We start from the raw sequence: 24,791 nt of genomic DNA, 5'->3' as shown, positions 1-24,791 counted from the left end.
GATAAAAGTACGCTGAGTACCTACGCTAGCAGTGGATGTTTTAGTAGGAGGAGACTTTGGAGATATCAGAAATCTCCTATCGTTAAAAGCGACTTCTTTAACAGTGGGAAAATTACAAAATTACACTACGACGGAAAAATATAATACTCCCTTAACTACGGGGGGAGGTGGACTGGCCCATAAAATAAACTGGGAGCCTGTGCCACCCTGTCAGAAAAAGTAAATACTTAATACGAGTTTTCAAAATATAAATCATTCAGAAAACTGGAATGCGGAAATAAAAAGACCACAAAATGTTGAAAATAAGACACGCGAGACTGATTTTTTTGGAAATTTTCCAGAAAACGGAAAACTTGAAAACACTTTTAATGAATATGAGACGCTAACAAGTACAGACCAGAATGAAGCGCTGATTGTACCAGAGAATAAGGAGAAGAAATATATTGTACGCACTTTTCCGCGTAAAAATCGAGTAACTTTAGTACAATATGAAAAACCAAACGTTGGAGTTCAATTACCATTTGATAAGGAACTATTTTTTTCGGCTATAACAATAAAGAAGACTAAAAGAGAGAAAAGAAATATTAAACGGAGCTACAATAAAGTAATGCAGTCAAAGATAGTGAACACTGGAGTTCAAATCAGATATAACGATGCTTTATTATTTTGCGCGAATGACAGAATTGAGAAAAGTAGAGACGAAAAGAGGAGTGTAAAGAAGAGACAAAATTTGGAGATTAAGCCTGCAGAGGCGAAAAATAAAAAAATGTTGGATGGGCTGTGCCTTGAAAACATAGATAATAAGGGAGAAAAAGAGGTCAAATACCCATGGGGAATAAAAGAAGATGGTTACAAAATAGAGATGGATGACCTACAACGGGTTGGGGGAAAGTTGGGAAATATGGAATGTCGAGTCGGATTGGAAAGATTTGGGAAGGAATCTGATATTGGTCTGAGCAACTCAAAAGAGGGTTTGTTCCTTTATGAGGGGGAGGAATCCCTTGGGGAAGCTCTCCTGCGGGAAGTCATGAAACATAGCCCTTTTCCTCAATGCACAACTGGTGGACAAGTTGTGATCGCTTTACCGAGATTTTGCCTTTCTGATCTGGAGTCCTTGGGGGATACTCTCTCCCAGTCACTTCACACTTCACCCAAACCCTTGTCCAGTAACCCTTTTCATAGCGGTTATTCTTCATGGGAATCGACAATTATTTCCGGCCAATTGTATTCAGTGAGAGATGTATCCAAATTTCATTTTCAATTAGCATCAACGCATATTCTGCATTTGATTATCCCAGGGGAGGGAACCCAGAAAAAAGGCGATTCATGGTTCGCTCAAAATTTTACTTCATTCCCAGTACCCTTATCGTTTTCATAGGCCTTTACATTTTCGGCCTTAAATTATTTGAAATTATGCCAAGGGGCAATTTATTTTTCTATTAAGATCTGGGGTTGTTTACACAGATGGAAATTAAAAGGCTAGTGCAGCCAATTTTTCATGATGGCTGGCATCATCATATGTGCCAGAAACTGATTCTCTGCTCCTCTCAAATGTAAATTCGGGAGAGCGAGAAATTTTTTTGTTTTTGATTGTGCTACGCACAATGATTGTCTACGAATCTTGAAGATTTCAACTTTCAAACATTAATGCGGATGCTATATGATTTAGACCATGGTGGTCCTACAGTAGAGACGTGTCGAGGACGACTGTTCCAGTGCCAAGCGATGGAAGTAGCAGCACAGACACTGGTGGAAGAGAGAAAGCATGGATTTTGTAAAGTTGAAGTTAAGTGTTTATGTTTGTAAGGGTGGACCAAGGTAGCGCGTGGGCGGTCATTTATCTTACGGGGGAGGTGTTGGGGTTCCACCCCTGTTTCTTTTCCTTTCAGATAAATGACCTGTTTTCCTTTTCTTAATTACATTTGCTTATAGTATAATTTCAAAAGACAGGTTAAATTCCGTTACTAAGCGATAGTGGTTTTGCAATAGGTAAGCTTTGAACCAAGTGTATTTTTATACTTCCTGGTTGGGAGTCATTGAAAGATAAATCTAAGATTTAGAATTAGGTTTGAATGGGGATGTAGCTGATTGGCTGGGCCAAGCGGAGGTCCACCCATATGAACAGTGGTGTGTAAAATATTATTCTTTTTTAGTCTATGATTTGACCCCGTTTGGGAAAGGAGTCTGCGTTTTGACCCCGTTTGGGGAAAGATATTTCTGTTGTTATATGTGACCCTTTTGGAAGAACACAAGTAAGGTATTTTTTACAACTGTGTACTAGTTTCCGTAGCCCAGGCAGGGTATGAAATAGAGCTACAAGTTACGGTCATTATTATATTGACAGGGAGGTTTATTACCTCCGAGGAGAAAGTTAAGAGATTTCCTAGCCGTAACCCAAGGCAGGTACATTTGGCATTAGAAAGTTGCCATTTGACCACTCGATCGCGTTACCATACCCTGGGACAGGGTATACTGTAAATAGGGTAGTACCAAACCCGATATTTGCAGAACCGTTGGGGTAAGAGCGGGAATCCCACTAATATTTGGGCCCACAAGGGGTTCTCCCCTTCGAGTAAGTGGCATAGCAACCCTTTGCGCCATTTTTGCCTTTAAAAGTGGTGACCCCCGCATAAGTACACCCCAATAACGAGTGAAACTTAAATTGAATATGCAAATCAAGCTTGAAACGAACAAAAATCACTACAAACAAGAGTTTGGGTATGACCTCCTTCTCTCACTGTAAAAGTCTAAGACCTACTGCTTCATTGGCACAATACTGAAAACTATATGCGTCTTGGAAAGTATAAACAACATCAAATTGAATATTAGATGTGTAATGATATTAATTGTTGAAAGATCCATGAGTTCAAGAATTTATTTCACTGTAGTTGCATTTTTATTTTCAATAATGTAAGAACTGGAAAACAAAATATTTGTAATATAATCCGTTTTCAGTTAAGCGCCAATGACGCAGAAGGCTTTTGGTTTTTATTTACAGGTAGGAAAGAAGGCAGTATCCAAACACTTGTTTGTAGGGAAACTACATTCGTCTTTAACAGCTTTAAAAAGAGCTAATAAATTAAACTGAATATTTAATGTATAATGATATTAATTGCTGAGAGCTCATCAGTTGAAAATGTTACTATAATTTTAATGTTTATTTTCAATGTTAAGTACAAAAGAAAATATTTGTCATAAAATTGGTTTTCACAAAATAATAATAGCAATAATAATAATAAAACATTGGAGCCGTATGGCCTTTACTATAGGCAACGCTATAGTGTTGCCTCTGATTGCTTATTTAATTTCTGTTCGTTTTGGGTTTCATTTATTCTTTAATAGTAATTTCTCGTCGTTTTGAGTTTGAATTTTAACAGGTATTTGTATGTGCTGAGCTTAAGTATAAAATGGCCTTTACTTTTTTTGAAAAACTTATTTTTTGGAAAGTGTTTTTTAATTAATTTTCTATAAGAATCTATAGTTTGGCTTGCTATTTGTATGTTGGAGAAACTTTTTCACCAATTTTTAATCCTGACACAAACAGTATTGTCTAATTTAAGTTTATACCTCCTCAAGTTGACCTGAAAAATAACACTTCATATCATTTTCAAAAAAATTCTGTCTATGCTCTTTGAATACCTGAATACACCTACACTCTTTTGGTTGATTTAAATTGAAAGAGCAGAAGTAGTAATAGTAGTAGTTCCCAGGGGCGTCGTTTGAGAGGGGCAAGGAAGGAGGAGGGGGCTATTGCTCTCCCAGTGATATGAAGAAAAAATTCATCAAGTCCTGGAAGTTTCAGCTTGTTACAATTAGCCATTACTATGACATTGCTGATATATCCTTTTGATAACCTGATTATTTATATACTTTTGTGATTTTCATCTTAATGCTCTTAGCCTCACAAGTAGTTGCAATAAAGGTATCGGTTGAAGTAGCAGCAGTAGTAGTAATAGTAGTAAAAGTAGCCGCGGCAGTAGCGTACACATATTGCCTTTTAGTCAATTGATATTCTCTCAAACTTCTAACTTAATGCCCAAATCCATTCTTGAGATACGCTCTTTTGACAATGTGCATGCACATAGTGTATTTTGATTTGGTTCAAATTTCCCATCAATATTTTAAATGTAGTACGGTGATTGTAGTGTGTAGTAGTGGAAGCAGTAGTAGTGTTGGTAGTTGAGTAGTACCGTACAAATATCACCTTTTTGTCAATTGATTATTTTTTGAACAAATGGCTATCTAAAATTTTCTATCTGCGGTATTTCGGGAAAAAACCACGTGTGGGGTGGGGGGGGGAGGTAGCTGCCCTCCGACCACTTTTATTTTTAAAAAGGGCAATAGAACTTGCTATTACCAGTCCAATGAGCCCCTTCCAAAGTTTATACGACCACCCTTTCCATAAAAAACCTTATATGCCCCCCAGAGCATAACTTACAACCCTTGCCCTGAGGTCTGTGGGGGAGAAGTGTCATCCTAAAAGACATAATTTCTGGACCTTTCAACTACGCTGAAAAAAATACCTATCTCAAAATTATGATTGGATGTGTTTGGGGAAATAATGGACGTGGGAGGGGCCTGGTTACACTTCAATCACTTTCAACTATGAAACAGGGCGCTATCACTTTCAATTCTCAATCGAATGAGCCCCTTTTGAAGTTTATACAACAACTCCTTCTATACGAAGTGCCCAGGTCTAAAAACAAATTAAAACCAAGTAATACATTGTGCCCACATCGCTTTTTACTTAGGCCGAGCTGTTGCGCTGCCTATGATTCTCGCTTCAACGTATCTTTTAATCACATACTTCTTTGTTCTTCGTTTGAATTGTTGTAATTGTCGTTGCCACAAGTATTCTAACCACATATTTCATTGTTCTTTATTTTCATTTATCAGTACTTCGGACATTGTTTTAAATCCCCTTAGCCTTAGAAGCTACTTTTCTTTTGAAATTTTGCATGTGTCATCATGGTTGCAGCGGTAACTGTAACCTAGTAAGAGACGAACACGCCCCATAGTAACTAAAACAATAGCCAAAAACAAGGAAAATTCATTGGCTTGAAAAGCAAGAAAAGTGGCTGTAACATTGATATTTTGCATCAAGAGCATGCTTTTCCATAATTTTTTTTCTCTGCAGCCAGCAGGGCACTGACAGTTCATAGAGAGCTGTTTAATGCCTCATTTTAAGAGGAATATCTACATATAGTCCCTTTTGTAATTAATTTTTTTTAAATAAAAATATACTCTTTACAAAAAAAATTATGGGTTCATATAATGCAAGGGTGACATTGTTATAGTAAGGAACGAATTCTAGCCCATAGTAACTGAATTATTAAATTAAAATGCAATTTTGGACCAAGATTAAATCATCATACCCATGAACATGGCTGCAACCTAGTAAAAGGCGAACCACAGCCCATAGTAACCAAAAGCTGGAAAATGTGTTTTGAAAAACTACCTAATGAGAAAACATCGCCATGTGACACTGATCCAGGAATGGTAACTATTATTTTAGTTAATCCTAAAAGTAAAAGTTTATAACAAAAAGAAATTTATAATAAGTTCAAAAAACAAAACTGAAAAATTCATTATCAGATGAGTCGTTGAACGTTACATCCCTTTCAGAATCCGTGGAAAAAAATGAGCTTGATGAGATGTCTTCTGAATCAATGTCATCACTGTCTTCCATAGTTATCTTACTCAAATTTTTGCTCATCTCTCCAATTTCTCTTTCTTCTTCTGCGGCAACATGCTTAGCGGCATATTCTAATTCATCAAGGTCTAAGTTCATGTCAGACTTTAGTATTTCACACTAAAAACAAAAGTTTTATATTAAACATATAAGTAGCAAATTATATGTTTTTAATTTGCTAGTATTTACTTTAAATAAATGATAAAAGTTTAAAAACGCAAAATAGTTTTCAGGCTTTAATAAAAAAAAAAAGAAATATCAACAATAAAACAAAAAAATAAAACTTGAAAAATGAAAAAATAAAACTTTACAGAAGAATAACCAAATAAAAGAAGTTTAGGAATAAAAATTATTCATGTTTAACAATTAGTTTTGGGATCTTACTGGATAAAACTAGATTGCGTTGATTTATTGTTTTATACACATACTTGACTTTTCTCTTTATCAGTTTTTCATAATCTTTGGAAATACCTCAAAATATGACAACACTGGGCAAACTTTTGCTATTGCCCATCCACTTTCGATGCAATGATCTCTTTCTGTTACTCTTCTATCATAAGCCCAGGAATAGACAAGTCCAACAACTGTGAGCGACAAGATCCTCTTTTGTACCTTTGAAACCAAAAAGGACTTCTTCGGTAAACTGATGATATAATCTTCTTCTTCAGGTGTGAGGTTAATATCTGAAAAATATTCAATAGAAATTGCCAACTGACGTTTTCAAAAGTTTTGAAAGAAATGAAACTAAAGAGGAAAAAAATAGTAAATTAATTTTTGCAAATTTATTCATTCTCAGAAACTTCTTGCTGTTTCCAGTAAACTTAATCATGTAACAAGGGGGCCTAGGCCGAGGTCTTTAAACGAATTTATGTGGAGAATTTAATCAGCTGTAAATGGAAGACGTTAGTATTACGAGTAAGCTAGTTGAATTAACTTTGTAAATTCAATATAAATCATCGGAATTTCATCGAAGCCGATCAATGTGTTTTAAAGATGAAAGGATAGTAAAGACAGGTTTTTGACCAGGTTTTTAAATAGAAATTAGATCTTGTTTGAAATTATATACTTTTGACAACAAATCTAATAAAATTTAAAAAATACTGCTAGAAGATCAGTCAAATCTACTTGTTGAAATAGGAAAATACCGAAATTATTTTATATGGTCAGAAGCACGTCTTATATTTGAATCTTAGAAGTTCGCATCAATGGCCTCCAACCCATTGAAAAATGTCTATATTGTCAAAGGTTTAAGAAAGTTTTATTTTGAGTTTTTGTTGGTGGATATTGAGCCTAACATTGATCCTAGCCAATTCGGTTTTCGGCTCCCAACCAATTTTGGGCCATGCCCCACCTAGACATTTGTAAAATCCTGATCCCCCTCGGAATACTTAAATTTTGTTATTCAAATTTTAGGTATATTCACCTGAAGGAAGCTTAAAAGGCCATATTTTATTCTAATGGAAAATACTGTTTGAATACAACACCGTTTACACAGCGTTTTAACGTGATTACAATACTTTCATTCATTTGGTTTTTAAATTCATTTGAATGTGACGTCATTCACATGAACATTTTTTTCCCCCCTTTTTTTTGTAAATCACTTTACAAGAAGCTAGAACTATAGGCGCTCAAAAGTTTTATTTTGGATGACAGCTGGCTTCTTAAAAAGTCGGCAGTAGTGGATAGTGATCGGATTTCACCTAAATGCAAGTATCATTGTAATTATTGGCTCACAACTGAGAAATTCTGAAAAATAAAATAAAAATACCTTAATTAAGATATTACCTGAATCTAAATAAGGGGGCACCATCTTCAAAGCATTCAACAATAAAGAAGGTGGGTCCATCAAATCAGCTAGATAATGATCTTCATTAAAATCTTCTAATTCTTTCACTTCCCGGTCACGACGTCTTTGCTCTTGACTTTTAAGATCTGCATTCCTAATGTCCACAATTTCCATCATTTCAGCCTGATTAGAAAAATAATTAAAAATAAAAACTTACAAGTTACAGGTTTTATTTCCTTTCGTTTTTACGGGCCAACCGCTCCACCTAAGTTCCTTTTTTCAGGACATCTACCCGATTGTTGGCTAGGTCTGAACTAAACTTGGTGAAAAGTTAGGGAAAGTTTATTAGTTTTACTTTTCGATATCCTTGCAGAATCCGACCTAATCAGGAGTAACCTAAATTCTTCTCATCAAAACATCTACCTAAAAAGGTTTACTTGCTAATATGCCTCTATAGATACTCTTTAGCCTTGAAGGGCTTACCATTTTAGCTGCTAGACGACAATATATCTGCTCTGTTTGATTCAACATTTCTTTGGCTTGTAAGCCCAAAATGACAAGCAAGGAACTAATTACAGTAGGTTTCTGCGGTTTTGTGTCCAAATCCATTTAACATCATAAGAGACTAGTAAATATCTCAGAAGTGCCTCTTTAAAATGAATAAACACATGAGAGAGTAAGGAGTCTTAATTCAGTCAGTAAAACATTCCTTACAGCTGGGGAACATCTCAGGAAGAGCATAGCTGATTTAATTGAAAGTGAGGGATTCAACCAAATTTGGTCCAAAAAGTTCAATACTTACAGAAAGGTTCTGGTAATGGTCCTTAACAATGAAATTTCAGTTCTACCTAGACGCAGTAAGCTGTCACAGGTCAAAGGTTTCTGAGATCGGCTGAAACTTGGAGGCCGTATGATTGGTTTCAACTGATTTTGAGTGTTCCCTACCTTTTGCTCACAGATTTTTAATATCAGGCTACTTCAAGGACCTATTGTCCAAATGCCACCGTTAAACTCAAGACAACTATCACTGAGAGATCAGAACTAGGCTTGTTTGCTAGAGAACTATTAGACAGCTATGCTATTCTTCAAGAAACACACGGAGGTAAGTTAGGATCATCGGAAGCATATTTTGAAGGATGAAAAAAACACAGGAAGTTTCATTCAATTCTGACTCAAAATAAAAAAATGAAGACCCATGCCGAAAAATGAAGACCAAAACGAAGCACATTTAAAGCCAGGCACCATTTTTTTTTTTTTTTTTTTTTTGGTCACCCCGTGTCACAAATTAAACTTGGCTTTGTTAATAATTCATATTAATCTCAAAAGATACCCTCCACCATCATAGGCAGGATCTGAAGCAGCAGGTATTTCTCTTATTTGATCTAACATGAAATTTTACAATTTTGTAGATAGAAGACTTCGCTGTTTCCATTGCAATATCAAAAGTGAAAGTGAAAATGAATTTACGAGACACATAAGATCTCCGATTCCTAGAATATGTTTCGAAAATCGAGTTCGAATAAAATAAGCGATTAACCTTAAATGTCTAAACCTGCTCAAAAAATAGATGCAATTTTAGACACGAAGTTTTATTGACAAATGTTAACTTTTACCCAATTTGAAAGAAAAACCTATTTGATTACACTCCCTAAAGAATAGTATGCTGATTTTCTTTTGACAATTATGATGGTATTTTAAGATAGCATCACATATTTAATGTATATTTGTGCAAATTAACTTAATGGCTTTACCAGCGGACGTATAATACATTTTTCATTTCCAAGTATTTATTTTAATAGTAGATCTACATTAGACTCCTTGAGTATCTAATTTTTTTTCTGAAACAATGTTGTTGACTGTAGTAACTGAGAATAATTTACAGAAGTCAAATCCAAACATAAGAGACCATACGTGCAAAAACAAGATTTTCCTTTTCCAGTTACATCTGAATTTCGGATTGCGCTTGTTTATGGCTTTGTCTCAGCCCAACTTAAAAGGCAAACATTGAGGGGTGAAACAAAGTAGTAACGCAACGCAATACCTAAACTTTAGTATCAAGGCCAAGCGAAATGTTGCAGCAATTGTGATCCATGGGTCACAGTTACAGAGTAACACTCGCAACAATGTCTTCCCGTATAAGCTTGTATGTTGTCTGTGCAAGAAGAAACAATCCAAAAGATGAGTGAGGATTCCTTTCAAAGGTCTCTCTGTTTGCAAATCTCCTATTTTTATCACCTATGTCACAAACTTGAAGGATTTACTGTGGCTATGGGTCTTCCAGAAACCGGTTGGTTTATGGACGTGAAGAAACATCTTAATCAAAAATTAAAACAAGATCTAAAAGCTCAAATGATGCTCTAGCATATGAAGAACTTAGCATATTTCTCAAAATATAAAGAGCTCTAAAAGCATTAAAAGAGATTTTGAAAACCCTATCCCTTTTACTAACAGAGTTCGATCAGGCACAGATCTTACAAAGGCAAAATTATTAGCCAACCAAATTCTCTTCTGGTAGACATGCTTATGACAAGAATTTGGGAGCCCCTCTTCCTCTACCCTCACAGAAGTCAAATCAGTATCAGTAGCAAGGATACGGACGGTTATTCCTAACTAAGTTTGATAGCGAACCAACTGCCCCTATCAGGACATATTCAGAAAGACCTTAAATTGGGCAGCCCCTCCCCTCGGAGGACAAATTAGTCTTGAACCCTGGGAAAACCTAAGAAGGACATTAATTACTACCTCTCATCAGGTTTTACGGAGATCCAACACCCACTTCCGGTAGATGTCTCACTGGGCGCGGATCATGAATATACAACATGGAAATTAATTCTCACTTTTCATCAAGCATTATTGAAATCCGACGGCAATTCTGATAGACGTTCTGATTTCGAAAATACAAGTCCTATTCCCGTTTCCTACAGACGCACGATCGGACTAGGCCCGTAACTATTACAAGTAAGACGCTAGTTATTATTTCTGGCCACACTAGATTGAGGTTCGACAACCTGTGCGGGTAGATATCACAATACCAAAAACTTAGGGATCACAGAGGTCAGAATCAGCATGGATCTCCAAAAAGCACCCACAGGACACTTACATGAGACCAAGTTGGTTGAGATTTGACAACAGCTTAGGCTAAGTAATCTGATGACAAAACTTATGTATTCACTTACCTCACAGAGGTCAGAATGGGTTTAAGCCCCCAAACGTACAACTACGACACTTACTTTTAATTCCAGCCAAGTTTGGTTGAAAGTCAGATTGAGTTGGTCCCCATAGGTCAGATCAGGAAAGAGCTCCCAAAACGTATTACTAGACCACTTACTCAATTACTAGACTAAGGTTTGGATGCGAAGCGGCAATTTATTCTAGTGAATGAAGTGATCACAAAAAGTTCAAGACCCCCCCCCCCAATAAATTATATTAAATACGGATTTCCAAAAAGGACAAGTGCAATATATAACCTTACTTCCGACCAACTCCAGTTGAGATCCGAAAGCCCTTTCTGCTTGTTGTCGCGAAAACAAAAACTTAGAGCCCCCCACAGAGACTACTTTCAATCAAGTTAGATTAAAATCATAAGTCAGACCGGATATGAACTTTCAAAAGACATAACTAGAACACCTGCTCTTACTTCACATCAAATTTGATTGAGACCCGACATTCTGCTGTACCAAACATCCAGAATTATTTTTTTAGACCCACTACTTCCACAGATATCAGAAGGGTTAAGGGCCCCTAAAAGACAGAATTGCAATATCTATTCTTGCTCTTGAACAAGTTTGGTTGAAATCTATTAGCCAATTCTGCTAAATGTGTTGATGAAAGAAAGGGACCCCCCGCCTTCCTCACCTCCAAAAAGGTTGGATAGGACCCATATCCTCCAAAGGAATAACTAAATCAGCAACAAAAAATGTGATTTAGATCCTAAAGACACACTGATATATGTCCTTCATAGCCATAAGGGACAAAACAACTAATAAAAAAGGAAGGTATAAAAAAATAGCATTGATACCTAGGAATGGCTCAAAAAGTTCCTAATTTTTCGACACTTCATATTCAAATTACTAAATTACTTGTTCCTAACTATTCAACCACCCCCACCCCCCCAGAAAAAACCCTGTGCAAGGACCTGAAAAAAACCTGCATAACACATAATATGGCTTGGCCAGCCAATTGTGTTCCACAGTCCATAGTTTGCCCACCCGGGCCCTTTTCACTTTACAATGAACACCTTGGCTCAGATAATATGTACAACTCAATTCCCTGTGGGTTATTAATCACTTGTTCCCTTATCGCGAGGATTGAGCAGTAAAATAAAGAAGGACGAAAAAACAAACCTCATGACTCTGAAACAAGCCTGTTTCTTTATTTGTGAAACCATAGCCATAACACGATACTGCTTCTTCGCTCTTATTATCAGAAACTGTTTGTTCAAGAAACCATTCATCACTTGAATCCTCCCCTTCAGGTTCAACCACTTTGCTTTCGCCTGCAACAAGTCTTTAGATAAAAATCATCAATTCACAGTTAAAATTAATCAGCAATACGATCGATTTCTCAGACGATCTAGAGAAAATAGAATCAATCTTCCCTTTAACTGTCTTGTTTAATGGATAAATATGTTTGTCACCGTAGCTTTAATAAAACTGAGCTATTTATTGTGAGCGTTTAAGTGTTACGTATTATGAGTGTTATAGTGTTATGTACTATCGAGCTATTATAAGCTGTTAATTATATATTCATGATTTATTATGAGTATTATGAGCTATTTATTGTCGTCCTTTTCGTTGGAAGAGTTGTTTTGTAGTTTTCAGTTTTCTTTTCATTTATTTCCTCTACTCCTCTGTATACATTCATGTATTTATAGAGGGTATAAATAAATTACTATTTTTATTAAGGGAGCCAAATTGATTTCTTCTATATTGGCAAGCAAAAAAGGAGCAGCAGAATCATTGAATATATGTTACTACGTCAAAGACAATTGTGAAGAACCTACTGATTTCAAGCCAAGTTTAGAAGGGCGATTTTAAGGCGGGCTATTGGATCAGGGGTTGATTGTTTGTCTTTCTGAGAAAGAAAAAGAATATACTGGGAATAATAGCCTAAAATTTAATAAAAGAATGTAATTGGACACAATGATGTGAATGTATTAAACTTCTTTTCATTTGATGTGTGACCTTGAGACAATGAAAGATTTGAGACATAATATCTTTAGGTGTCTAAATTTTTGGGAACAATACTTTGAGGAATAGGGCCTGTTTAGTGCATTTGCTTTACAATATTAAAATGAATTTTTCTAAATAAATATTCTGTCCTACCTAGAAGAGGAGAGCTTTCATCCTCTCAAAAATCATGCTGCGTGCTTTGATCTGTAAACATCCTACAAATATAAATGTCTATTCATCTCAATGAAGCAATGCCAGAGGTTAGATCCAAACTCATGTAGATCTTCCTCGAATTGATATGAGGGGCATCCCATGAAAAGTTGGAAAACGTGGGTTTCAATACACCTTTTTGAAGCCTTAGGTACCTTCCCTGTCCCCTCAAAAGAATCTGTTGGCATCCACTCTAATAGCTAGTGCAAAGAGTATAGGTAACTTATAAGAGTGGAAACTGGTGCAAGTGCTAACAAAAAAAATATCACCGCCATCTAGCGTTTGCTGACCCTTGGCATTTTTTCAGTGTAATAATAATTTAATAAGTGTAATTGGTAAAATTAGGGTAGTAATAAGTGTCTGATCTCAGTACCTAACAGAAAAATAATTACAGGGTTTGAAAAAAAAAAAAAGTGTCCCCAGGTGCTAGATGGCAATGGCAGTTTTTTTTTTGTCAACACTAGCGCCAGTTTCCACTTTTATAAGTAGCCTATACTCTTTGAGCTAGTGCAAGACATCACAACACTCTATAATATAATTAAATATCTTATGTTATTATCTTATTATGAGGACATAGATACCTTTTAGGTAATTCTCAAAAAAAAATTTGTAAATTATTTTAGCCTTACTTGGACTGTCATTGCTGTTTTTGGGGAGCAGGACCCTTTGCTGTAGCATAAATTTTTTTTATTTGCAAACGTTATATTATGTATTTTTATACAAAGCAGCCTTCTTTAGATAATTTATGACAACAGTTTTTATGCCTCCAAGTCACAAAAAAAGGAACACGCATGTATGACCACCCTTCTATGTAAAAGTGAGAAATTTCAAAATTTTACAGACACTACTTTAAGGGTTGTCAAACATTTCAAATTTCATTGCATGATTCTCATCAACATTGCACCCCTTTTTTTCAAAAATGCAAATTTCTATATGCCAATAGTTTTTGCTTTTGCAGATTATGAAGAGCAAACTGAAAATTAACGAATATTTGATGCTTAAAATCAGCATAGTCATACCTAAATTGGACGGGAGGCCATTAAAAGGGATTTGAAGGAAACTATAACTTCAAGAGATGGAGGAGGAGCAGACAGCTGTTGTGTTGACTTTAGGTGATTTGGTGCTACAAGTTCAGTTGTTAGCATTAGTAGCAGTAGGTTTCCAGCTACCTGTTTTGGACAAGTCCAGAATTGCCATGATGGTTACAATTATGTCTCTTGGACAGATTTTAAACTATTGGACAAGGGAATATAGTAAAGCAAAAGATAAACGCATTGCAAAAGGGACTTTTTTACACACAGTTTTCTACAATAGACTCTCTCTCTCCCTCTGAAAATAGCCAAATAACTCTGTTGTGTGCCAATTGTTATAATAATCAGAATTTAAATTCAAGCTTCCAACTTTGAAATACATGCAACAAAATAAGCAAATTATGTGGAAATACAAAAATAAAAGGGAATCTCACTAATAAAAGGAAACTCCTTGGAGAAACTTTCAGAGAAAAGATCCCAAATATCTCAAGATCTTGGCTCCACAATTACCCCGTCTCCCCTAACAAACAGCAAAAAGTAAGCCCTGAAGTTACCTTCTAAAGTTATTTTAGGCTGCAACATCTTTTGGGGCTTGGGTGCCAATAAAACTGACAGAAGGTCCAAGTCTTTAAAAGTCTCCCCAGGGATTTTCTTTTGAAGTTTAACAGTGAAATCCCCTTTTTCTAAGTCATAATGTACATCACTTCCTTCTGACTCTTCTACAAGTCCTGGTAGGTTCAATCTGTAATAGACAAGGAAACAAGCATAAAATATCTGAACTTAACAGCCAGGGGCATCGTTTGGAGGACACATAATGTGGAGAAAAACAATTATAACTTATCCCATGCCCCTTGACTATCCAGATATGGACACTTCTTTCCCCCCAATAAAAATGCTGGAGATTCGCCCCTGTTGACATCATGTAGATTCCGGAACGTTTATCTTGTTCATTTTATGGTCCAAACAAATTGCTTTAGATGATTTTTTAAGTGCTAAGAATATCAAAATGAAAACATTCTTTGACCCCCCCCCCCCCAAACTCCATCTTCACTCTATTTGTGCCTAAAAACTAGGATTGTCTAGGGTTTTTCTTTTGTTATTATTGTTGTTGTTTTGTTATTATGTTCCTGTTATGTTATGCGGTTATGTTATGTTATTATTGTTGTTACATGGCTTCATATTTATTTGTTGCATAGACTCTCCTTTGTTGTCACACTTGAATTGTGAAAAGAAACAAGTGGAAAATTTTCTTGCTTGAGAAACAAGCCCAATCAAACAGTTGTAACAATTTATCTGCAGTTGATTGTCAAGCAATGCAACAACCAACAGGGCGGTAAATCTGTTGTGTTCAGTTGAGCTATTGAACAAATAAAGGCTAGTGGTAATATTAAAAACTAAGCAATAAAAGTGATACTTTTTAAATCAGAAGATAATGAAGACTCTTGGTATGTCAACATTAAACTAAATGGCCAAATATAAAAGAATAGAATAACATAATTGTTTTTTCTAAAAAGATGTTTTGGTAGGTAAGTCAATAAATTAATAATTTGAGATTTTTATTTTGAACAAGACAGAATTTTCAAATTTTAAATCAGCAGTAGGGGGACTAAGGGGCAAGAAACCTCTGATCACTTTCCAACCCCTCTCCCCTTCAACATACTTTCATAGTTTCAATTTAATACCTAAGTCGTTCCTTAGATATTGCTGATATACACTTTTAACAACCAGCATGCACATAGTAGGATAGCTTTGTTTTTGTTTGACATCCTCTCAATATTTCCTTTAAGTTCCACCTTGATACCTTAATCATTTTTTCAGATAACAAGAATCAAACATGCCCTCTTTTCCTAATTAATTAAAAAAAACTTTTTCCACAAAATAAGTTTTTCAAAGAAAAGTAAAGAACCCCATTAAACAAAAAATGAGCATAAATAAAATCAAATAATCTACCAAGCATGAAAAACAGCATCTGAACAAATCAGCATCAATAAATAAATGAAACCCAAAACGAACAGAATTTACAATAAATAACCGAGTCAAACTCAAAACAAGCAGAAATTAACATAAGTTGGGCTCAAAATCCCTATGCCTTCCTAAGGCCAGAACATAATTTGCACTTTACTGAAAAAGATATAAATGTTTTTACTTTTACAACTTTAATAAATCAAATAATATTAACATTTTGATTACTAAATATCAGTATATGTATATTAAACTGACAATGCACATTCATTTGTTGTTGTTTTTTTTCAGCAACGTGCAAATTATGTTCTGGCCTTGGGAAGGCATAGGAGTTTTGAGCCCAACTTATGTCAATTTCTGCTCGTTTTGAGTTTGACTCGGTTATTTATTGTAATTTCTGTTCGTTTTGGGTTTCATTTTGGGAACCCTTGCACTGAGGGCTCTGATGGTGTTATCATTCTAAAAGACCTAATTTCCAGAACTTTCGACTACGTTGAACAAAATGGATATCTAAAAATTTTGATTGGATGTGCTTGGGGAAATGGTGGGCGTGAGAGGAGGGTTAGTTTCCCTTCAATCACTTTCGACTATTAAAAGAGCACTAACCCTTAAATTTCAATTGAATGAGCCCTTTTTGATGTTTTTACAACATCGCTTTCTATAAAAACCTTACATGCTCCCAGGGCATTATTTACAACCCTTGCCCTGATGGTTGTGGGGGGGGGATGGGTTGTCATCCGTAAAGACCTAATTCTCAAAACTTTCAACTACGTTGAATAAAATGGCTATCTAAAAATTTTGATTGGATGTTTTTGGGGAAAAGGTGGGCGTGAGAGGGGAGTTAGTTGCCCTCAAATCACATTCGAGTATTAAAAAGGTCACTAGCCCTTTGAATTTCCAATCGAATGAGCCCTTTTTCAAGTTTCTACGACAAAGATTTCAATATAAACCTTATATGCCCCCAGGGCATACCTTATAACCCTTGCCCTGAAGACTGTGGAGGGAGTGTCCTGCTCAAAGGTATAATTTCCTGAACTTTCAAGTGCGTTGACCAAAATGGCTATCTAAAAATTTTAGTTGGATATGTTTGGGGAAATGGTGGGCATGGAAGGGGTGTTAGTTGCCTTCCAATCACTTTCGACTATTAAAAAGGCCACTAGCCATTTCAATTTCCAGTCAAATGAGCCCTTTATGAAGTTTCTACGACGATGCGTTCTATAAAAACCTTATATGCCCCCAGGGCATAACTTACAACCCTTACCCTGGGGGCTGTGGGGGAGTGTCCTCCTCAAAAACATAATTTCTATCTTGAAATCCAAAACACTGAATAAAATGGCTATCTAAAAATTTTGATTGGATTTGAAGAGAGGAGGGCTAGTTGCCCTCAAATCACTTTTGACTATTAAAAAGGGCACTAGACCTTTGAATTTCCAATCGAATGAACCCTTTTTCAAGTTTTTACAACAAAGATTTCAATAAAAACTTATTTACCCCCAGGGCATAACTTTCTAAGTATTAAAGACTATTATTAGGTTAATGTAGTGTTTCATTTAAGTGTTTTATGATGATCTCTGATCAAAGTTTATGTTATTTATGCCTTTCATTTATGTTATTTTACTGTGTTCATGGCCGTATATTTGACTTTAAAATGCACATATTTATCTGTCTATCTAATATGCATAATAGTTGTACCAAACATATTTTGCATTTAGACCTGCCATACTTTACCCCCCCCCTAATGTACAAATCTATAGCCCAAATTTATTTCCAAAGTAACAAAGAAACTAACAAAAAAAAACGATGTGTTCCCGAATTTTACAATAATAAACATGTGAAGATATCCAGGGGTATATGGGAGTGTGGGTGGTAATGTTCCAGGGGGTTAATAGAAAAATGCCTAGCACCATTCCTCTGTATTAAAGATGTTAAATCAAACCCCTCTGGAAACGACCCCTACCAAAGAAAATGTCCCTAAACCCCCTCAAAATATACCCCGGCAGAAAATTCCCTCCCCCAATGAAACATTTTTCATGGGGTTTATTCTTATGTATTTACGGATGTTAAATAGAACCACAAATCAACTCAAAATGACCAGAAATTATAATTAAGGAATATATTAAACCCAAAACGAGCAGAAATTTAATAAACAATATTAGCAAAAAAAAATTCAACAAAAACTAGTGAAAATAAATAAATAAAACTTAAAACAAGTAAAGACTAAATTGAACATACAAAAAAAGCTTAAAATGAACAACAATTGCTACAAACAAAAGGTTGGCTACTGCTCCCTTTTCTAATTGCAATAATTCAAAGGCCTACTGCATTATTGGCACTTTACAGCAAATCAATTATAATATAAAATTTTTCTTTTGTACTTATGACGACATTGAAAATAAAATTAAAATTACTGTGAACTAAAATCTTGAACTGATTATCTTTTAGAAATTAATAACATCAAATTATAACTGATAATAACTTTTAATGGGTAATTTACATGAATCATCATGAAAAAGGTAAAAGAAATCTGTAAATATATATATATATATATATATATATATATATATATATATATATATATATATATATATATATATATATATATATATATATATATATATATATATATATATATATATATATATATATCCCACATTGATTGTTCTTTTTGGCCAACCGTCTAGGGCTAAACGGAAACCAGGTTATTCTCATCTGGGGTGTGAGGACATCATAAAGAAAGATTTAAAGGACATGGGAACTTTGTGGGAATGTGTAAAAAGGTAGGCTTTGAATACTTTGGGATGGAGGAGGAGCGTGCGTAGCTGTGTTGGCCTCAGGCGGCTTGGTGCTGCAGTGAGTTGTTAGTAGTAGTAGTAGTATATATATATATATATATATATATATATATATATATATATATATATACTACTACTACTACTACTACTTCCACTATGTTCCCCACAAAGTTCCCATGTCCTTTAAATCTTTCTTTATGATGTCCTCACACCCCAGATGAGGACAACCTGGTTTCCGTTTAGCCCTAGACGGTTGGCCAAAAAGAACAATCAATGTGGGATATATATATATATATATATATATATATATATATATATATATATATATATATATATATATATATATATATATATATATATATATATATATATATATATATATATATATATATATATATATATATATATATATATATATATATATATATATATATATATATATATATATATATATATATATATATATAAATATATATACTATATATACTACTATATATACTACTATATATATATATATATATATATATATATATATATATATATATATATATATATATATATAAACAAAAAATCGCGAAGAAAGGAAACGAGGACAATTAACAGCCAGTGAAAAAATTGAAAAATTATGCAAATATTTCGGTCAAGACCTCTGCTTGACCGTCCTCAGTGCAGAATAAAACTGATAAAAATATAAAAACCAAACCTTAAAATAAAAACACCAAACTAAAATTGGACGACCCTTTCCTAGTAACGGTGAAAGGGTAACTGAATAAAAAAACAAGTCTAAATGGCATTTCAGAATTTCATTTTGCGTAAAGCACTTTTAAAGGCTGATCGCTTTCCAGTTTGATTGTTATCGGAGACTCTATTCGATTGCACAATATAACTTTGTGGATGTATGTAAAAACGATCAGAATTAATAATTTTGTCATAAATGGGACTTAGAAAAATTTCTCCAGTGTCTCTAATGAGAGCTACCTTTTGGTGAATGTGCTTTTTTATTTCAACTGCCTCCCTGAAAACTTGCGTGAGACCTTTAACGGGGGCAACGATAGAGGCCTCATCAAACAAAATGAAATGGTGTGGATTCTCGTACACATGTTGCGCCAAGGCGGAATAAAAAACCTCAGGCCTTTGGCATAACCTCATTGCCTTGTCAATTGAGGACTTGTGCTCAGATAACCCTCCCCCAATTGCTGTATATATATATATATATATATATATATATATATATATATATATATGTATATATGTATATATATATATATATATATATATATATATATATATATATATATATATGTATATATATATATATATATATATATATATATATATATATATATATATATATATATATATATATATATATATATATATATATATATATATATATATACTGGATCGAGTTGCTGAGAAATTGCAAACAATTTTGTCTGTGTTTTCTCAAATTTCTCACATTATCAGTTTTCTTGCAATAAGAATAAAAAAGAAATGCCGTCAATGCCCACTTTTTATGGCAACAGTGATTAAAAGACAAACTTTTAAAAGATTGTGGCAAAGAAGGAGCATAAATAACTATGTTGGCCACAGGTGCCTTGGTATGTTGATGGGGAAGTTGAACTAAATCAAAACTATATGTATGCTTTTGCAAAAGCGCATATTAGCAATTCCTTGTCAAACACTTTGAGTATTATATTGGAGCTTTCAGGTATGCTGAACTAATATATATATATATATATATATATATATATATATATATATATATATATATATATATATATATATATATATATAATATATATATAATATTCTGGATCAAGTTGCCAAGAAATTGCAAACAATTTTCTCAATTTTTGCAATGATCAATATTCTTGCATTAAAATGCTTTTGCAAATGGGCATATTAGCAATTCCTTGTCAACTACTTTGAACATTATATTGGAACTTTCGGGTGTGTTGAACTAACAAAAAGGTACTCTGTAGGCCTACCTACTGCTAATACTACTTCTACAGCTATGACAACTACCCTGTTGTAGGAGCTCCATCCTGTTTTTACTAGGGACAAGATCACTTAATAAAAACACTGTATATGGCCCAATAAGCCAAAGCAAGGCCAACACCCACCTGTCATTAAAAATATGTGTTTTTAATTACTTTTAAACATGACTTCTAGACTTTCAAACACAATAAGACATATATATTATGAATCAGAGAAAAAAGGGCTTTCAAATGAGCTACTAGTCAAGCAGATATGGTATATTAATAATATAATGCAAAATAAATAGGCCACGGGGCCTCTACAAAAATTTTTTAAATTGAAAAAAATTGTAGGCACTTTCACTGTAGTATTTGTCCAGTTCCTGCTTGAACGAGTTTAATGAGTTGGCATTGATGACTTCAAAGGGGAGCTTGTTCTAGTGTTGTGTTACTTGGTTCTTGAACGCCCAATGGCCGATGTCCTTTTGGAACATCTCCTCTTGAAGCTTGAGGTTGTGACCACGAAGGTTTGTGTGGCTGAAGCTGAGAACATTGGTAGCCTGGATGTTTTCGTAGGCGGCGTGGCAAAGCTTGTAGACCTCAATGAGGTCTCCTCGGTGCAGTCAATAAGCTAGTGAAGCAAGTTTGAGCTTGCAGAGCCTATCTTTGTAAGGTAAATTTCTCAAAGTCGGACAGAACTTCGTTATTCGTCTTTGAACTTTTTCAAGAGCTTTGATGTCTTTGTTGTAAAAGGGACGTGTAGTGCAATGAACATATTCAAGGATTGGCCATACAAAAGCTTTGTAGAGAAGGCAAAGGGTCTTATCATTTCCAAAAGTGAAGTTGTGCCTTAAAACTCCTGCAACACGGTTTGCTTTCCTAATAATGCTGTTTTAGTGGGCCTGGAAGTTGAGGTTGTTGTCAATGACAACTCTCAAGTTGCGTTCCTACTAGCAGGATGTGATCGGTAAGTCTCCTAATCTATATTCATAGTGGATAGTAGGTTTCCCTATCGTTAGCTTGTGGCTTTTGTTGATATTGATTTCAATCAGCCAGTTGGACATCCAACTATTTAGCTTGTCAACGTCCTCTTGCAGAGATTGTGCATTTGCAGCTGTTTTAATTACTTTATACAGCTTGGTGTCGTCTGCGTACAGTAGAATCTCAGAGTTGATACCTTCTACTAGATCATTGAGATACAGGTTAAATAAGAGAGGGCCAAGGATCGAGCCCTGGGAAACACTGCTAATTACCTCTACTTCAAGTGTGCTCGAAACTCTGTCTACTGATACTTTTTGAGACCTTCCAATAAGAAACTGTTCAATCCAATCAACTGTGGTTACCAGACCAAGGTTGCAGAGGCAACAATGAGGTACTTTGTCAAAGGCCTTTTTAAGGTCTATGTAAATGACATCAACTTGATAACCCTTATCTGTGTGTATTTTCCAGTTTTCCACTGCCATAAGGAGCTGTGACTCTGCAGACCTTCTAGAACCCAAATTGCTTGCTAGTGATTATCTTTCTTTTGCTCATGTGCTCAAGGATGTGGTCAGATATAATAGATTCCAGTATTTTGCAGGTTAGACTGATTGGGTGGTAATTTAGAGGTTTGTGGCGGTTTCCCTTTTTGTGCAATGGTATCACTGTTGCCTTTTTCTAGATACTAGGGAGTTCATTCGACTGTAAGGATTTTTGAAAAGTCATCAGTAGGGGCTCTTTAATTAGATCTGGGGTTTCTTTTAACACTCTGGGATGAAGTCTGTCCGGACCTGGCAATTTACTTATCCCTAGCTCTTTGACTTCAGAATCACCTGTGGGTCTATCTTGATCCTGGGTGTTTAGTCAGAGACTATGGTTTGCAGAGTTGGTAGTAATGACTGAATAGGTTCCTGGGTGAAGACGGTAGTGAAATATGTATTTAGTAAATCTGCTTTTTCTACAGATCTTTCAATTAGGAGTCCAGTCGTAGGGTTTTTAAGCTTGGAATGTCTGGCTTCGCAATGCATTTAGAATTTATGTGGTTCCAAAACATTTTGGGGTTTGTCTTCATAGATTCTGCAAGGTTTTGCTCTTGTATGCTAGCTACTTGCCTGGTTTGTTGCCTCACCTTATTTTGTAGCCTTTGGTAGGCTCTTGCTTTGAGAGGGCTCAACTGGTCAGCTACATAATTTTTCCAACAGGCTTGCTTTTTCTTGATGAGGTCCAAAACAGTGTGTGGTAGGGTTGGTCTTTTATAATGTTTGGCATATGGTACGTGTTTCTCCTCAGCCTGAGACATGATGGAGAGGAATTTGGAGTACATTTCCTTACTGGTTTCAGACAAACTGAACTCTTTTCCCCAATTTCCTGTGCTGAGGTCATTGCACATCGCAGCGAAGTCTACTCTGTTGTAATTTTTTCTTGGTGTCTTTTTGTCTTTTCTGCCATTAGCCAAAACCTGGAAGCCTACTATACAGTGATCAGACTTTCCCACTGGTGCTAGTAGGCGGATGTCCTCTATCAGTTCTGAATCATTTGTCAGTAGCAGATCCAATATACTTGGTCTATCCATACCTCTGGTTTGGGTGGGCTCCTTGGGGGATGTTGGGTTGTGAGAGTGCATGTGCTGTCTAGACCAGTTGATTTTTGGTAGGTTGAAATCACCCACAATGACTACATTTGATAATAAGTCTCCAAATATAGTGTGTGACTCCTGAAAATTGCCTCTGTACTGACTAATGGAGTTTGTGCTCAAAATTGTGGTGAGTGACAGCTCATGTTGAATGTTTCATCTGTCTCTAGATAGTACTCCAAGTTTTGAGATGAATAGGAACCTTTTTCTCATTTTTTTACCTTAAAGATAGAATTTTATGACCTGGGCACTAAAAAAACTAGTTTTGTTAAATAAGAAAGTCACAAAGGGTTGTAGCAATGGGGCACATATTGCATTTTATGATAAATCCTAGGAATGTTGTTTTTCACTTAATAAAAACACTGGATTGGGCATAATAAGCCCAAGCAAGGCCAACACCCACATGCTTGTAATACAAGCATTTTTAAATTGTCAGAACCCAAAACTGAATGTCATATTTAGAATATTTGTGACTGCCCAGATAGAACCCAATATTGATCCCTCCTTTAACTTGATATGATCTCTCTCTGTCAAATTCCCTTTGCCAACACAATGCATTTGCTGACATAAATTGAATTATCTTTGTGACTAGAAGAATTCTTTTATGTATGCCTACACCATCTGTGATTTACAAACTTAAGTAACTTAATATTTAGTTTTATGAATTGGCACTTGGGTATACTTATATTTATCTTTTAAGTTGAGAGCTGTGGGTTGTGGGATGCTAAAGTAAATGTTTTGGGTTCTTGGGCACCAAACACTAAAGTATTGTTGGTATGCATTTGTATATGTTTAAAACCTTATAAATTGGGCTTGAGCAAAGTTGTGAAGCTGACAACAACTGTGTTGTACTTCATTTAAGCAGAAGATCTATTTAACAAGGTTACACTTTTATAACAAACAGATTTTTAAAGGTCATCAAAGGTCAGGACCTCTAGAGGGAGAAGGAGTGGAGGTAGGTACTTCAAAATACCTTCCTGGAACATAGGCTACTTTAGCCTATAGACTCATCCCTGAAAATTTTGTTTTCCTAACCTAACCCCTTTCCAAGATAGCTAAAGTAGAATTTTACCAAATTAACATCTAAACACAGATGGTTTATGATAGCCTAGGCATATCCCATCACTTAGGGAAGGACTTGGTTACCATGTGATCTTACCGTAAAAAATATGGACTAGCCACAAATACAAAATCATTCTCATTTAAAAATATTCTACTTCTTTAAGGTTCGTGTAAGGAGCATGTATAAACAAGTAGACATGGTCATTATCTTGTGAAACCCTAAACTTCGGAGTGAGCATGTTTAGTTTTTAAACGTACCGCCTGTAATGTTTATGGAATCGGCAGGGCCACCTCTACAACGAAATTATTGTTGCAATTATTGTTACCATATTGGAAAACTTGAGAACACTTTTAATGAATATGAGACACTAACAAGTACAAGCCAAAATGAAGTACTGATTGTACCAGAGAATAAGGAGACGAAATTTATTGTACGCGCTTTTCCACGTAAAAATCGAGTAACTTTAGTACAATATGAAAAACCAAATGTTGGAA

The 24,791-nt window shown here is 35.1% G+C and overlaps 1 protein-coding gene across 2 annotated transcripts; it reads right to left on the bottom strand.

The window, feature by feature from the left end:
- Positions 1 to 5,522: 5,522 nt before the first annotated feature.
- LOC148951491 (protein SHQ1 homolog) lies at positions 5,523 to 24,540 on the bottom strand. 2 transcript variants are annotated; one of them, XM_089090294.1, is made up of 6 exons: positions 24,394 to 24,540; positions 14,445 to 14,632; positions 11,822 to 11,973; positions 7,478 to 7,661; positions 6,164 to 6,375; positions 5,523 to 5,812 (listed from the first exon to the last, which is right to left on the bottom strand). In XM_089090294.1, exons 2-6 carry the CDS (start codon positions 14,470 to 14,472, stop codon positions 5,564 to 5,566), a joined length of 825 nt encoding a protein of 274 aa, XP_088946420.1. In that variant the 5' UTR covers positions 14,473 to 14,632; positions 24,394 to 24,540; the 3' UTR covers positions 5,523 to 5,563. The 2 variants fall into 2 exon arrangements, with proteins under 2 accessions (XP_088946420.1, XP_088946419.1); XM_089090293.1 differs by lacking the exon at positions 14,445 to 14,632.
- Positions 24,541 to 24,791: the final 251 nt, after the last annotated feature.

Source organism: Artemia sp. Qi Xiang Cuo, chromosome 6 (genome assembly GCF_049724085.1).
Source record: "Artemia sp. Qi Xiang Cuo chromosome 6, ASM4972408v1, whole genome shotgun sequence".
In the NCBI taxonomy this organism is placed as follows: domain Eukaryota; kingdom Metazoa; phylum Arthropoda; class Branchiopoda; order Anostraca; family Artemiidae; genus Artemia; species Artemia sp. Qi Xiang Cuo.
Note: the sequence above shows the minus strand (reverse complement) of the source record. Positions and strands in the feature narration are given on the sequence as shown.

What these genes read in the sequence shown, in the direction of transcription:
- LOC148951491 (XM_089090293.1), bottom strand. Translation starts at nt 24,436, where the DNA reads ATGAGAATGATTTTGTATTTGTGGCTAGTCCATATTTTTTACG. An exon ending in GCTAGTCCATATTTTTTACG is followed by an intron (nt 11,974 to 24,393) that starts GTAAGATCACAT and finishes GACTTGTTGCAG; the next exon opens with GCGAAAGCAAAGTGGTTGAA. An exon ending in CAGTGTTGTCATATTTTGAG is followed by an intron (nt 5,813 to 6,163) that starts GTATTTCCAAAG and finishes TTTTGTTTTTAG; the next exon opens with TGTGAAATACTAAAGTCTGA.